General features: G+C 40.8%; 1 protein-coding gene across 2 annotated transcripts in view; it reads right to left on the bottom strand.

Annotated features, from left to right (window-relative positions):
- Pde4d (phosphodiesterase 4D) overlaps positions 1-17,342 on the bottom strand; it is a 1,431,689-nt gene that overhangs the window by 1,050,897 nt on the left and 363,450 nt on the right. For both annotated transcript variants that reach the window (XM_029468212.1, XM_021180268.2), the window contains one exon: positions 4,118-4,250. In XM_029468212.1, the coding sequence (XP_029324072.1) occupies positions 4,118-4,159 (42 nt within the window). In that variant the 5' untranslated portion in view covers positions 4,160-4,250. The remainder of the gene's footprint in view (positions 1-4,117; positions 4,251-17,342) is intronic.

The following is a 17,342-nucleotide window of genomic DNA, read 5'->3' as shown; positions in this document are numbered from 1 at the left end:
TTCTGGATTTTCACTGCACTGCAAACAGCCAGGAATTGCTTCCAGCTTTGAATAAACAGTAAACAACAATTCTGCCCGAGAGAACAGGGAACATCAATTAAAGACATCTGGTGAGTGACACATTTGTCCCAATGTAGAACATCCAAAAGAATCCCGAGACAGAGGGCAATTTCGTCAAGAAAATAAAGAATCTAATTGAGCAGATGACATCTCAAATCTCTTCCAGAGGATTTAGGCTACTCAAATTGGGAGTTTTAGGTAAAAAAATCATAAAAGATACTGTAGAATTCAACATATAAAAGGACTGATTAGTGAATTATTAAAATTTATCCACTTCCTTCATCATATAAGATCTATTTTTAAAAATACCTGAGTTCAGAGGATAACAGAAGAGCTACTATTGTAAGGAATCATTCTTTTAAGTAAGAACTTTATTTTCACACAACTTTGGAACCAAGTATAGAGAATCAAATCTCCGTTAGGTTCATGTACCTGTGAACCTCTCATGTATGTTGACATTTTTAAATCATACTTTCATTAATTCTTTGAAAACTTCGTATGATAATATTGTGATCATATTCATTCTGCCTCCCCAGCTTTCCCCTTCTCTATAGTTATCCAACATTCTCTCCTTCTCCCTTTCTTCCCCCTCCCCCTCCCTCTTCCTTTCCCTCTGCTTACCTCTACCACCACCACTATCCCCTGCACCTCCATTGAGTCCAATTTGGTGCATCCACTGGCAGAGTAAGGCATTTCAGAAAGCAGTGGCCTTGTAATATTGTGATAGATGTTAAGAAAAGGATACGTACAATAAGTGAGAGATACATATAATAAGTAAAAGCAATAATATCAGAGCAGAACAATATTTCAGAAAAAAAATTAAAATGAACCTCTAAGTCTGTGAAGAGTTGCTTGGAAACTCAAAACCACCACAAGGAGTTCTCAAATACAAACTAGAACAACAGGAAATCATGATCTTTCTCATGTCAAACAGTTGAAATAATATGATGATTCTTCAGTATTGACCATATTGGGTTTATATATCCCAGTGACACACTGAAATAATTTTGTAAGAATATCAAACTGACTAGCTCCCAGGAGAGGGGAGGAGGGAATTGGGGAAGGGTTGTGGGATGGAGGAAGGGTTGTAGGAGGAAGTGATCAGGAAAAGGACATTATATGGCATTTTAAAGTGAATAAGTAAAAACTAATTAGTTAATTAATTTAAAAAAGAATGTCAAATCTTTATAAGTGAAGTAAATGTTTGCACCTTGCCTAAATTCAGATGTTACATCCCTGGCTCTCAATGTAAAGATGTTCATCAGCAGTGGGGGTGAGAGGAGTTTGGGAAGATGGAGCTAGTAAGAAGGGGCTGCAGAGCTCTGTGAGGTCCAGTGAGGATGCTGCTAACTACAAGGCATCAGAAAGCTACGAGGTGATGAGGTGATCTGTCACCATAAATGAATTGTGTGACCCTGGCTCTTGGGAGTCTCAGCCTCTAAATTTTTCAAAAGAATACATTTGTATTTAAGTCACCAATCTGGTATTTTATGATAGAAGCCAGCCTGACTTACTTATGAATGCACGCGAGACCTAAACTCAAAAGTGATTTTGAAAAGGAATCTGCTGCACTCCCCTTTTATGCCTTTATCTTCTCCATTAAATAGAGATTGTCTAAGTGTTACAAACTACATTGGTACTCTTCTCAGAAAGGAACACACTAATAAGGTGTCCATCTAAAAATAGTCTTAACCCATTCTTCTCTTGTATGCCTTATGCAATGGTCAGTCTTCATCGTTAACTTTATATTTTAATCACATAGGAGACACATATGTGTATGTGTTGGTCAGTGTGATATCCAGAGAGCTCTGCATGAAGAAAAGAAACCTTCCTTTATTGTGTATAACATCACTCCAGGGCCTGGGGCCCAGAACTGAATGAAAAGAGGAATGGGGGAGGAGCCAGCGGGTGCTTCCTGACTGACTATACTTGCCTTGTGGCCAACCCCTTCCACCACACTTCCCTTGCCATATTCAATTAAAACCTCAAACTGTTCGACACCATAAGCCCTTTCTTTCATTAGTCGCTTCTTTCCAGTTTGTCACTGAAGTTAAAAAAAAAATGCACCTTGATTCACAGTGACAGGCACAGGATCTATTCAGCAACACGTGACTGATATGCCTCCATTCACGTTGACAGATACAGGCTCTTCGCACGCAACAACACGTGAACAGTCACAGAAACAGTCTTCCCATTTAATGGTTATTATTTTTAAATTGCCAAATGAAATAATGCCCAAACAAAGAGTTGACAGTTCTTAAATTAAATTATTTGAACGTTCTTTAACAAAACGGAAATTGCTGCTTCTGGGGGTGGATTCTTTCCTAACAAAGAGTTAATGGGTAGAGGTGACATGCCACCAGACCACATTTCAAGTGCAGAAGTGGCAAATTCTTACCAGTAAATCAGCCACCTCATTTCTCAGATAAGGAGTCATACCCTGCTCGGAGTCACTCAGCTGTGTGGGCAAAACGCAAGAGCTCTCTCTGTGCCAGTGGCTTTGGAGGATGCAAGCAAATGAGAACCCGGCCAGCAGCTCCTGCCACCTGAATGTAGGCAGTTCAAGCTCTCATGGTCTGGGAAGCTTCAGCCTTTGCCGAGAGAAGAAGAAACAGTGCACAAAACAAAGGCAAACGGGAAACTTCTAGAATCATTCAGCACTCTTGCTCCCTTAAAGTCACACCGTGGAGTCGTTTACCTTTAGAAGATTTTTCCCTCCATGAATGGAGAAGAACTAAATGGTATGTTTTGATTATCCAAAATGCTCTCCTCTTCACCTTTCTAATTTTTTTTTCAAACCGTGTGCCCCTGACATTCAACCAAAGGAAGTATCATATTGATATGATACAAATCATATTTGATTTAAAACAAGAAAACTCAGTAACAGGCGTGTTCTTAGTTTGGTAATTTGTATGCAGGTAATCTCTATTATAATGAACAACTCTGTACAAAGATGAAAAGAATTCTAGGCACAAGGCTCTGGCCTTTTATGTTATGCAAAATTCCATATAACCAAAGACCAACGACTAAAACAAATGAATGTGAACACTTCACCAATTTGTTGAATTTATTTAGTTGGTTATTAAGCTTGGGATTCAATCCAATGACTGGTAGCATATCTCTCAGGATAGCCTTTTTTTTTTTTTTAGATGCTGTAAGGCACACTAACTTGTCCTCTCTCCACGCTCATCCCCGTTCTGTAGGAAGAATGAAAGATGGCCTTGGGCAAGGTAGTATCTTAGGACAAAACACAAAGCGTTTCCACGCTAGAGCAATGTGTTTGCATTTGTGGTTTTCCTGATGCCTTCAAATGAGTGTTCCTACGTCACAAGCACATCTGTTTGGATGCTTCTTCCCCTTGGGTAAGTGAACAAAGGGACATATTGTTAGAACTTGTCTGATGGAAGTTAAATCTGCTTTCATCCTCGCTTGTATTCCACTGCACTTCTTTTGTGTTGTTTATTCCCTCGTAAGATAATAGAAAACTCAAATTTGTCATGAGTGTGGTACCTTACAGGCACTGTACAATTCGAACAAATGCGTAAAGCACCTCAGAGCAAAGAGAAGGGCAACTTAAAGACATTAGAAAGGAAGACTAAAACGGGTAGTTAGAGACTTAGGCCAGAGCGGGGAGCTAATGAAGGGATGGAGTTTCAGAGTGTGTTTGCCTGATAAGTACCTTTACACACTTGCATTCAATATATACCTTTGGACGGATCTAGACAGACTGATCGTCAAGACATAACGTTTCTATTTTAACTCTAACTACATATTTATTCCATGCACTCAGATATCAGGGTGCTCAGCACCATGCAATGAAGCCTATGTGAATGAGTGGAAAGGTATCTGGATTGCAAAGGAGACCCATCAAATAGCAACTAGGCCACACGGATGAATGAGACTGCCTTTGTTCACAATCTACATCCGGTTAGAGTACTGAAAGCTAACCAAAGGTTAACCACAAACCTAACTGCAACACCACAGCATTAAATCCAAGAAAGCTAGAAACGTTGTAAGTGCATGTTTTACAAAACAAGTGAAGAGCAAAGGTACTTACACTTTTGCTCCGAGAGAGTACATCACAAGCGTCCCTCTCCATGGTGCGGCTCTCAGTAGTTCGGATGCCACTGGCTGCTTCCAATGTTGGTGCTCTCACTGCAACTGTTACTCACTCAGAGGCAACTGAAATGCTGGAGAAAAAGGCAAGGAAAGGATTAATCAAGTTTATGATTAACATGTGCACTTCGAAATGCTGCCGTGGACTGGGACAGTGATTCTTAAATAATTCATCATAGTAGGCAGAGATGTTGATGTGTTTAAAACAATAAAAGTGGACAGGAGGAACATTTCCAAAACAGCTTTTGTTTAACGCAAGTTACAGATCCCAGCACCATCTGCTTTCTGTTAAATATCTAAGCTTACTCTTTTAGCAGTTGAGATAAATAGGTGTGGTAGACACAGCCTAAAGATCCTCATACGAACAGAAGAGGCGGCTGAACCATGACATGTGCTCATTCTTGCTGGGAAACTAGGGACTCCCCAATTTTCCACTAAGGTACCAGGCACATAACCTTTCCCACCAGTAGGAAAACACTAAAGACTACAGGATGACTATGAGCATGATGTCACAGCTTCCTCTTCTCGTTGTATTACCAGTAAATCTACATAAAAGTCAATGGCATTATCCCAGTGGCTATGCAGCAGTACTCCAGACCTTTGGTTCAAAGAGGGTGAAAAGCTTGCTTGAGAGAGGGTGAGGGCCTCTTACCTAGTTAAACAATAACTGTTATTCCAAAGACTCTTCCAGAGTAACTGTCACTTTCATATCATCAGTGTTTCCTAACCTCCACTTTCCTAGACACTGAAAAGGAGACCATTTAGAAGGAAGGGTGAATTGAATAAATTTCTGCTATCCATTTACTTCTAGACATAGCTTCACTACTCATAGGGCAGAGTTGTACGTAGGATGCTATGCTTTTGGGAGACTTACTCTAGAGGAAAGAAGATGAGGCCAGAAAGCTTGGTCAAAACATTGACTAATAAATAGTGTAGGCTGACATTGTAGGTGTGGAGGGTAAGAGGCAACAGTGTGTTTGCACCATTATTTGGATGTAGTCTAAGTTCTTTAGGGAAAATAAGGTGCCTGTCTGACATTTAGGAAAAAGAGTAGCAGTAGTCATGGGCTGAAAGAATTTGGTTTGCAAAACAATTTTGAAAGGTACAAGCTGTTATTATTTATAAATGGCAACATCACAGGAAGACCAACAGTGGACCTCTGGGAGCTCCCAGAGACTGAACCACCAACCAAGGAGTATACACGGGCTGGTGCAAAGACCCCAGCACATATGTAGCAGAGGACTGCCTTGTCTGGACTCAGTGGGAGAGGATGCCCCAAGAAGGGAGGATAGTGGAGAGGGGGCAGCCCTATCAGAGGTGAAGGGGAGAGGTGATAGAGGAAATTCCTCTGGGGGGAACAGGATGGCAGTATTTGGGATGTAAATTAATTAATTAAAAAAGAAAATTAAGTAATCTAAAATAGTTATCTGCTTCAAAAACAAGAACAAAAACAAACAAACAAACAAAAACAAACCAAACCAAAACAAAACCAAAAAAAAAAAATCCAAACATGAGTTCAAAGCATGAGAGACTATTGAGAATCCAACATGGCTGCAGACCTCAGCAAAGGGATAGCCATGCAGCAGAGGAGTCCAGAGCCCAATCCCACCATTGGATAGGGACTGTCACCATGTTCTCTAACAGCCCACAGTGGCAATCTCTCAAGGCTGGGAAAAAAATGGTTTCAGTCCCATATGAGCCACTCTCTTTCGAGTTTTAAAAATCAAAGTGAGATATTTTAGGGAGGCCAAGGCCCCTCCGATAGCAAGGTACAAATAGAAAAGAGAGAATGGATACTATTATTGCTAAGAATACCCTTAGATGTGGAGACCCAGTGCTACCAAGGAGAAAAAAAAAAAGATTTTCTAGCTTGAAGAAAATGTCTGCATAAAGGTAAAAGAAAAACACATTATCCAATGTGAGTTTCTAGGGGAAAAATAATTCGTTTTTTTAGGCTTTATGGGCTTTCGTGGTCACCGCTTTGAAGAGAAGAGGTTTTGAATAGAGGGACAAACCTACACAGGAAAAATACGTAGTTCATAAGCTTCCAGGAACTGAGTCACCTTTATGATTAGATATGATGCACAGCATCTTAGATGGCCTCCAAAAATGTGGAAAAATATTATTCATCTCATTTGCAAAATGGATTGAGATCATTTTTAACTATGATCTAAATGTCCATGCCTAGAGAGAAAAAAACGACATCTAGATAACTGCTGTAGGAAGCTGATGCTCTGCTGGGGAGAAACTCATTGAAAATATTTAATTATTCATCTGGAATGTAATGAGTTCCCTTAGGGTACCACGAAGACGTGCTCACAGTGAGCTAGTTGATCAATGGTTTCAAACCAACAAATCAGTAAAGTCAGACAAACAATGGATTTGACCTGGAAAGTCTTACTGAATTAATCAAGTAGTTTAAGGCATTTGACTTGAACACCTTTAATCCCATCATTAACAGATTCTTCCCTTCAGGAATTCAAAACTTAAAGGAATATGAGTAAACAGATGGACTTAACAGAATGACCAGAGTCTCCAACTATATAGCTATGGGGCAGCCTGGCCTCCATAAAAAATTATGGTCCCGGGAGCCAAGTAGGTATATCTCTGTATAGCTCTAGACAATCTGGCATGTCTTAGCAGAGAGACACTAAGGAATACCTGGTCTTCTTTGAGTGTTGATGAAGAGATGCACTTAGAGTAATATCTAACAAAGCATTTGGCCTGTAAGATGGGGCACACTTTTGTCTTCACCATCTCGCATCTTTCTCTGAGTACCACCATGTCAAGTAATAATTACACAACTGAGTCTTCCTTGTTGCCTACAGTGTCTAAACCCCAACAAATAAAACCCGCCTAGGCAAATTTCAACTAAGTATTGGTGAATCATTTATCTGGACCTCAGGAGGAGGTGCATGGCTATCAGGATCATTTTAAGAGAGTTCAGTAAATAAAGGCTCTAAGGAAGATGGGGGCGGGGTAGAGGAACCCACAATGACAGTGCAGTCCTGGGAGCAGGCAACGGCAGTTATCTACAAGGAGCAAGCAGAGATGGCTGCCGGCATCTACAAAAAAGACAACCATGCAGAGCTGGCTTCCTTGACGAGGCAGGTTACTTTCTGGCACAGCTCAGAGGAAAGAGGTGAAGAGAAGCACATGACCTCATGCCACCCACTCTGATCACCTGCCAAGACTCCCTACTAGCCAACTGCAACTGAGCAAGAGGGCAACGGAAGATGCAGATACACTTTTCATCTGTCAGCCTTCAGGGACAGAAAGCTCTGAAAGCCAGAAAGGGAAAGAGGAAAGAGCTGCAGGCAAAATAGAAGACCTGCCACACAACTATGTTATGCATTCTAGCAAGAGGATTATATTTTCCTGCTGCCTCATTTGTTCCAGGAAAAATATCTACCATTTATCTCAATAATGCCAAGAAAGAGTAGATATTGCTAATGTATTGTACTACTCAAAATTAAGGGTATCTTTTCCAGAGAGAATTCATTGTCCAAACTCAAACTTGATCACCCTGTGGCCCCCATACCACTCTGGTGGTTTTTTTTTTTATATCCCCATACCACTCTGGTGTTGCTATCATGGACCAATGCCATTTAATTATCAACAGAGAGTAATCAGCACAAATATCAGATCTATGCACACACCAAAGAATGTTTGAAAACTATATTTTCTTTTTCTTTCTTTCTTTCTTTCTTTCTTTCTTTCTTTCTTTCTTTCTTTCTTTCTTTCTTTCTTTCTTTCTTTCTTTCTTTCTCCCGGGGAGGCAGTTATCTGAGTCTCTACAAATTCCTCCCTTAGTAAAGACAAGACAAGACAAGACAAGACAAGACAAGACAATGTGTTTCTCCCTCTAGGCAAGATACACAAATGAAAACCAGGAGGCTTCACTGGCACATATGTTGTCATTATGACAGAAGCTTCCATATAAAAGTCAATGGGAAAGAAGGAAGAGTCCACCCCTGCAGGGAATAGACTACAGAAACACAAGTCAACGAGAAGCAGGTTAGAAAAGCTAAGATAGACACTGAGAGCAGGAGCCTAAACCACCTGGATAAACTGTGCAGCTTTGGAGCAAGGATCAAGATGAGTCTTTTCAGGGGATTAAAGGTTAAGTGTCGAACACTCTAAAGTGCTCATCAGAAAAATAATTTTAATATCTACCATTACACTGACACATGAAGATGTAAGATATTGGGAAAGGTGCCATCTCTTTTACCCTTTGCTTGATGTGTGCTTCGTTGTAGAGAAAATCGTTTTGTCCCACCCCACCCCAAAGGGTTGTTGTAGGGATTAATTAGCTAATATCCAAACATTTCTGAAGAGTTTCCTCCAAACATAATTCTGCACATTTAAACAGAAAATGTAGGTTCCAGTTGCCCTCAAATATCAGGAAAGCTACTGGGTTTATGTTAGACACCTAAGATGAATTTCCTTTTCTTCTCCTTTTGTGGAACAAGACCTTTTTTTTCTCTTTTTCTAGAGTAATATAGTGACTGGTTGAATCATAAAACCACTTCACAGACATTAAAATAAAACACCACTGAGTTCCAACTTGCCACTCACCGAAATAAATCTGTCATAACACAAAACCTTCTTCATTTAGGGCAGTAGTACTCAACCTGTGGGTCACAGCTCCTTTGAGGGGTTGAAGGACCCTTTCCCAGGGGTCATCTGAGAGCATTGGAGAGCACAGGTGTTTACATTACGATAATTATATGGTGGGGGAGTCTCTGCAACATGAAGAACTGCATTAAAAGATCACAGCATAAGGAGGCTGAGAACCAGTGTTTTAGGGAGAAAGAAGTGTCCTAATGTATTGCCTGTGGATAATTAAGTAGTACTCAATTGGATCTGTCTCTAATTTGGAGTCCTTTTTTTTTCATTAGATGGTAGATATTTCTAATGGTACATTAAACTGACATTAAATTGCTTCTGTCTTCCCTAGCATTCTCTCAAAGGGCTGGGAGAAACAAGGATGTGATCAATCCCATGCTGTTACACACATGCTCAGCAACTACACTCTCACCCAGCTGTGGCCTAGTCCTCTTGAATAGATTCTAATATAATGGAAAAATAGTGGATATAGAATATAGTTGTTATAAAAGACAATGCCCTCATGCAGTTTAAATAGGCTTGATTTATTTAGGCTTAGCCAGAAAACTTTATGAAGATAAATTAGGGAAAGGCAATCAGCCCAAGAAATAAATACTTCAAATGTTAACAAGGGGACAAGACAAAACTTTCATGAGAAGTTTAACTGATGGCCTCAGTGAGTTAAATGTACACGAGTTTTTCTTCTCCATACAGATGATAGATATAGTATTTGTCCATTTGGCCTCTGTTTAGACAAGGGAAGATTCTACCTGGATTTCCTGGTATCTTCTAAAACCTCTGTGTTAATAGACGGTCCAGATGCATTTTAGTCCAGACCCAAAGAGAGCACTAGAGGGTTCCCGAATTTTATAGCCTCTCTCTTTTGTCCAGGTGTCATGGGCTGATATCTCTCAGCTGAGCTCTTGCTTGGGCTCTAGAAACAGAAATCTAGAGAGCTCAAGACACACAGCAAATCATTCAGGAACTGCGAACATGAGGGATCAGCCTAAGATCACAGGGTTGCCTAACACAGGTCAGGAAGGAGTCTAAAGTGCCCCAGCCGCTGACATGCCCATAAAAGTGTCTTGGAGCTGAATATTCTGCCCTGTTCACTTTTTTCCTGGAATCTACTTTCATGGCTCTAACAATGTCTCCTGGTTTTTCAGAAGAGTTTACTCAGTTCTAAAGTGGACAGGAAGCTGACAGGCAACGGAAAACGAACTTGTGACATCTGGTTTCAGTTTGCACTTTGTAGGGACTTCTGCAGAGATATCTCAGAGGCCAAGTAGAGCGGTCAGATGGTCTGTTCAACACGTGTTTAATCTGTCTTATCATTCCCACCCCCAACATCATTGCTTCAATATAGTTAGACTTCTCTAATCTCTCCATGTTTGTTTCTAACTCAGAGCCTCAAATTCATGTTTTTAAATTGTTCCCCTGAACATTTTCTTCTTTATCATCCTGCAAAAGTCCCACCCATCTATCAATTTCCCCAAGTCTCCAAATCTTAAAGGCCCCTACTGTGGACTGCAAAAAGCCAAAGACAAGTTGCACAGATTTCCACTTTGTTCCCTAAGGATTCTAAGTTTAATCATTGTTTCCTCAATTTAGAACTGAATAAGGCACCCTGTTCCAACTACACATTGCGTGATTATCAATCCCAGTTCGTTAAGGATGGGAGCCTTTCACCAAGACTGTTCCACCTTCTCCACAGTGGAGACATACTGTTGCTTACTTATCAACAATGTAAAGAAACAGAGGGGGAAAAATAAAGCTATAATCCAGTGTTTCTCATTTTATGAGTCAAGAACCCTTTGGGGATGAAAGAGCCCTTCACATGAGTCACCTAAGACTATCAGAAAACAGACATTTACATTACAAATTCATAAAGTACAAAATTTCAGTTAGGGAGTAGCAATGAAAATAACTTTATGGTTGGGGGCCACCAGAACAGGAGGAACTGTTTTAAAGGGTCCCAGCATTAGGAAGGTTGAGAACCACTGCTATAAACCCATTTTTAAAAAGTGAGCATTTCAGCCAGTAAGTATATATTTTGTAAAATTAGAAATAAAATTATAACTACAGAAACTTCATTATCTCATTATCAAAGAAATTAAAATCTCTAAATGTATATTTGCTTTCTCTGTGAGTTAGCAAAGTTATTTTTCATAAAATCCTGGATGGATATATATGTTATTAAAAGATATATATGTATATATATATATATAATTAAATATGTTTCACATCTTGCTGATATGGTTTCCAAATGAAATAAAGCCTTTGGAAGGAATATATTAATAAAATCCAAAAGCTTTAATGTGGTGACATACCTTTATAAAATAATTCTGGAAGTCAATTTAATTGTGAGAAGGGATTCATATGCAGGAGCAATCTTGGAAGTTCTAATAGTAATAATGAAAATGTGGAAATAATTTAGATATCCAATTATAGGAGAGTAGCTAATTAAAATATGCAACCCCTCCTAATGCATAAAATAGATGCACATTAATTTAATTACATGAGAAACTGTGTGTGTTGCAATGTTAACTAAACTTAATTGGGTGAGGTTGTGGCTATAGGTAAGGCTCAGCAATAGACTGCTTGTCTAGCCCGTGTAAGGCACTTGGATTCATTCCCTATATGCCCACGCATACACACACACACACACACACACACACACGCACACATACACATACGCACACACATACACATACACACACACACAGACACATACACACACAAACAAGCACACACACACACACACACACACAGATACACACAGAGACACAGATATAGACACAGACACAGAAAAACAGACACAGAGACAGAGAAGGAAGGGAGTAAAGGTGAAAGCAAGGACATGGACAAGAAGAAAATTCATCATTAAAGTTGCTTCTACAATACTATCCTGAAACTATGCACGGAAGAGGAGTTGGAATGAGATATAGCAAAAATCAGTACGTTTGCCTAGGCACCATATTATGGTTCATTCCATTCTGGCTTCTGAATTTCTTTGCTTTCTCAAATTATCAACACTTGGGAAAAGGCACTTAAAAGTTAGGTAGATGGGAAATGTCTGTGTGTGTATAACAGCCACTAACCGCCCCTTCTTCCTTTAGTGGTGACTTCTGCTTCTGTCTATGGTTATCCTGGGTACTTCTCACATGGCCCTTTGAAGCCCTGGAGCAAATATAAAACCAAGCCACTAACCGCCACTTGCTACTTCAGACTATAATGATAGTGCTGACGTTTGCTTATATGATGACTGTGAGGGAGGCTGTTAGACTATTTGTTTGTGTCTTCGTTTGCTCTAGAATTCCCAGGTTTGCTGTTTTGCATGAAGTGCTGGAATTCATCTTTTAGGGCTGGGAATGGCTTAGTTCAAAAGAGATGGTCAAAATTAAGCCTCCCCTCACAGATGCTGTTCTCTATCAACCAAAAGGCGATTTCTACTTTCAAATCTGGTGATATTACCATCTACCAAAAGAATCCCCTTAACAGCACACTTAGAAAACCAGTTAACAGTGGTTCCTCCAAGCTAGTTTCTGAGGAGCATGCCCAACACATGGTACCTTGAAGACAGAGGTGAATGCAAACAGCACACTATATTAGCCATCAGTGGGATCAGGTTTTATGGGACCCATAGGAGTTCAATTTACGAAGTATTTTCCTATTACTATACATTGGGAGAAAAATGCAATGTGAGATGGAAAGTAAGAAATATTCAGAAAGCTACCTAATCCTGTCTTCCCTGATCTACATGCTGTAAATCTGCAGAATTTTTCTATCCAGGTTCTAAGCAGTCTCTCCACTAACTGTCTCTCCACTCAATCCACTAACCTCATCCTTTTATCTAATGCTCCCTGTGCACAGCCCCTGTCCTCTTTCTCTTCACAATTAAGTACTTGGAAAGGATTGGGCATTTCCATTCTCCTTTCCCACCCCAGACTCTTCCCATTAACCCAATGCATACTAGTTTCCCTTTCTTTGAAAACCTTAGCACTCCCAGAAACTATGGACCTTCTGAATAGACAGTGTAGTATGGTTGTTTCTCTAGAAACGTTCTCCTCTGTCTTCTGTCTTCTGTGATATCACTTCTCTGGCTCTCTGGCTCCTTGCTTGACTTCTTTCTTTTTAAAAGTTTTATTAGCATACATTGATTAGCATAAAATGGCTTTCCTGCAGAGAGACTACACCAGCTGGCAGAAATCCAGATCTATGCTTAGCTCAATCAGTATCAGAGAGGCATCCTCCAGCAGCTGATGGGAGCAGATGCAGGGATCCATAGCCAATCATTAGGCAAAGAGAGACAGAGAGACAGAGAGACAGAGAGATACAGAGACACAGAGAGAGACAGAGACAGACACAGAGAGAGAGAGAGGGAGAAGCAGAGAGACAGAGAGACAGGACAGAAACAGAGAGAGACAGAAAGGAGAGAGAGAGAAAGACAGAACAAGCTAGCTCAAGTTGGAGATCTCTATGGGGTACCTCCCTTTTGAGTTCAAGGAACCCCATGGAAGAGAGGGAGGAAGAATTATTGTAGGAGCCAGAAGGATCTAGGTCATCAGGAAAACGCAGCCCATAGTCTCCAACTAAGCAGAGCTCACTGGGTCTCACAAAGACTGAAGCAGCAATCATAGAGTCTGCATGGGTATGTTCTAGGCCCTCTGTACACATGCTGTGGTTGTTTAACTTGAGATTTTTGTGGGACCCCCAACAGTGGGAGTCACAGGCTGTCTCTGACTCTTCTGCCTGCTCATGGGACCCTTTTCCTCCTACTGGGTTGCCTCATTCAGCCTAAATATGTGGGCTTGTACCTAGTCCAATCGTATCTTCTTAAGCTGTGATTAATGGGTATCGTTGGGAAGCCTGCAATTTTTTTGAAGAGAAACAGAGGAGGGGTAGATATGGGGGAGAGTGAAGGTTTTGGGGACTCCTGGGAGGAGTGAAGAAAGGGGGCGAGTATGGTGAAAGTATATTGAAAAAAAATATATGTCATAAAACATACATATACATGTCATATTCACCCCTATTACACCTTGTCATCTTCCCACTCTTCATCCTTCCCCATCACAGGGTCATCTTCTCCTTTGTTCATGTACGGTATAAACAATGACATTAGTTTTACTCTTTCAGGAATTCTGAATAAGTGACTGCCAAGTCAAAGTTTACCAAGGAAAGCTATAGAATTCACAATCGTGGGGGCTGTGGAGATGGCTCAGCAGTAGAGATCGGTTGCTAGTCTTTCAGAGGTCCTGGGTTTAGTTTCCAGAGCTCACGATCAGATGTAACTCCAGTCCAGGAGTCTCCAACATCTCTTCTGCCCTCCACAGGCACTGCACATCCATGTTACACAGACATACGTGCAGGCAAAACACTCACACATGTAAAATAAAAGAAAATAGTAGATCCTTGTTCAAAATTCAGATTCCTGACTATCCCCTGACGTGTCAGAACCTCTAAGAAAGATATACAGGTAGCTCCGCACATAATCGTGATGAGTACAGTAAAGGAAGGAGTTGGCCAATACTTGAGAAACCTTATTTACAGTATATTCATGGAAAAACCGCCTATTTTCCCTGTTTCACTCATTGCCATATGCTTAGCCATTTCCATGAATGTATATCATATCCTGATTACGTCTGAGCTTCCAATTCAGGCACCTGAGTTCTGTCAGGCAGCTGACTTGAACTGTCCACAATCTTCTCAAAGGCAGTACGTCCATTTATGAATTTAACACTTTTGCTTAATTCTCAAACATATCCCTCCTGCTGTTTGTGTTCTCTCTCTCTCCCTCCTTCCCTCTCCTTCTCCCTCTCCCCTCCCCACTTTCTCCTTCCATCCCTCCCCTACTCCTTCTCCTCTGTGTGGCCATCTTTCCCTCTCAGCTGTGAATGCTCTGACACACCAGCCAAAACTCTGAGCTCTTCTCACTCCTTTCCTGTTATTACCACCACTCAACCTATGATCACATCTCACTGGAGTACAACTAGGAAATGGCTCTCAGCTCTCTCCTCTCTAAAAATCTATCGCCACTATGTTCTAGACATTTATCCACACTGAATCAGCCACTTTCTAACCAACCTTCTTGGGGCTAACACTGTCTCTTCCAAGTTTATCTTTAAAACCTTACACCCATATCATAATGTACAAGTCAGTCACCTCCACATGATGCGTAGGGGTGTGGTGTTTGGTTGCAGAGCCTCCCCTTGCCCTCTTAATAACATGGATCTCAGTCACTTGAAATATTGAGATACCTGCAGTAGTGGCTTATTTTAAAATTACATTGATCTATCTGTGTGTGCGTGTGCGTGATAACAATTTGTAGACATTGGTTCTCATCTTTCACTATTCAGATCTCAGGGACTGAACTCAGACTGTCTGACTCAGCAGTAAGTGAGTGTTTTAACTCCATGAGCCATACCACTGACCCCATTTAAAGATCCTTCACATTCTGCAAGTTTTTACACTTCCATTTCCTTCTGGAATATTCTACTCTTCTTCATCTCCATATCTGTACATCTCCTTTTTTTTTGTTGTTTTGTTTTATGATACATTCCTCAAGACTCAATTCAGGTGTCATCTTTTCTTAGAAGGTTCATGGTTCTCCATATATAGCAATTTACTGCCATGCAGTCCCTGTCCCCCTTCTGTCCTTCCATCCTGCTTCCTGAATACACTTGACAACACTTTTACCAATTTACATTGAAAGAGCCCATTTCCCTGTTTGTCGCTGCCACTCTTATCCTGAATTTTAGTTTCCCCTTGGAAACAAATCATTTCACACTTACATAGACAATCAGTAGATAAAATATACACAACAAGTCTTTGCTGAATTCTGCTTAATCAAGCTGCTTCCCTTCACTGGAGTAATGGCAAAGATGCACATTTTGTCTTACGAATTAAAAGAATGAATCTTTTGCTTTGTAGTTTATGCTCATACAAAGCCGCTATCCCATCCCCCTGTCTTCTCCCTGAACGATAACAGTAATCCTTCCTACAAATTCATTCAGTTGACATTCATTAGGCACTTTTGGTATACAATGAACTGTACCGGTGTCCGGGGACACAAGGATAAATGTGACAAACCCTGCTTGAGGATCTGGGGGTAGAAGCGACAGAAAAGTGCATAATACATTAAGTTCTCTGACAGCTCGGAGAAGCGGGTATGGGACCCCCAGGAGGCTGCAAGTGACTCATCCACCTAATGGCTGCAACGCCTTTCCTGTCATTCTGCTCTTGTGAACACTTTATGCTAAGTGATTCAAGTGCTGTTTCATATACTGATGTACCCCGAGCACAAGGGACAGAAGAGAAAAGTGAAGACAGACAGTTCCTTCTCTCTCCTTTGGGCATCTGGTGAGACTTCTGTTCCTACAGTAGAGCTGGCTCCAGAACTCCACAGCCAGAAAAATGTGCTGTAAATAGCCACTCAAAGGACAATGGCAAACAGTCACACTTTCTCAAGAGAATGTAAGCTTTTGATTTCAGGAGAGATTTGTTAGAAAATAATTGACATTTCAGAAAAGTACATCATTTGGCTCCCAAGGTAGCCTAATTCCTTATTCCCAAGGGTATGGAAAGGTCAAAGCTCCACTCTTTTCAGTACTGACCTTGACCACTGTTTCAAGGAAAAGGTCCTGCTGAGGACCTTAACAGCAAATCAACTCCATTCCCTTCTCCCTTCTCGGGGTTCCATGGTTTATGGTCTCCCCAGCACACACCCGAAATAACTGTGCTAAAATACATTTTTTTTTACCCTAAACACAAGGCTGGGGACAATCTAGTTCTTCTCTCACAAGGTATGGTCTGCTGTTTCATATTAACCTGCCTCGCATTAACTTCTTGCTACCCAGTGAAGTAACAACAAAAGCTTGCTTTTCAACAGCTCTTCTAGACATACTCCATGCCACTGCCTCCTTACAGTGCCTTTCCGTCCTAGGCAGAAGAAGATGCTCAGAATAGTTCTGACCTAAGAATCACAGGCAGTGTGGTATAGAGTCTGCTCGCCTGAAGCCCAGTATGGAAGAAAGGATATGTCATTATGTCATTACCAGCTATGTTATAACAGATACATAGAGAGGTTTTTGTTTTTTTATTAAAAATCCCTGAGAGGAAAAACAAGAAGCTATCAAGATGTTGTTCCCCATAATATTTCTGGCTCACTCAGCTTAATGTCTATCACAAAAGTTTGTTTCATAGAGGTATTGTGTTTTGCAGTACTTTTCCTGTCTCAGATCTGATTAAAGAATCCTGTCCATCTGAGACCTTTTGAATTTGAGAAACTCCACGATGGCATTGTGACGTATAGTCACTCAGTCACTCACCCTGAGCTCGGTGATCCCTGCTTTATAATCACGGCTGGCCCTTTTATTTATGAAAACAGTTCAGATGGGGGGACATGGGCCGTGCTGTCTCTGCACCTGATCCAAGAGAATCCTTAGATGATAGATTTTGTTTTCTAGGTAGATGGACAGATTGGTAAATAAAGGAGAGAGAGGGAGAGAGAGAGAGGGAGAGAGAGAGAGAGAGAGAGAGAGAGAGAGAGAGAGAGAGAG

This window comes from Mus caroli, chromosome 13, assembly GCF_900094665.2.
Source record: "Mus caroli chromosome 13, CAROLI_EIJ_v1.1, whole genome shotgun sequence".
Taxonomy (NCBI): Eukaryota; Metazoa; Chordata; class Mammalia; order Rodentia; family Muridae; genus Mus; species Mus caroli.
The sequence above is the reverse complement of the archived record's forward strand: the minus strand, read 5'-3'. Positions and strand labels throughout refer to the sequence as shown.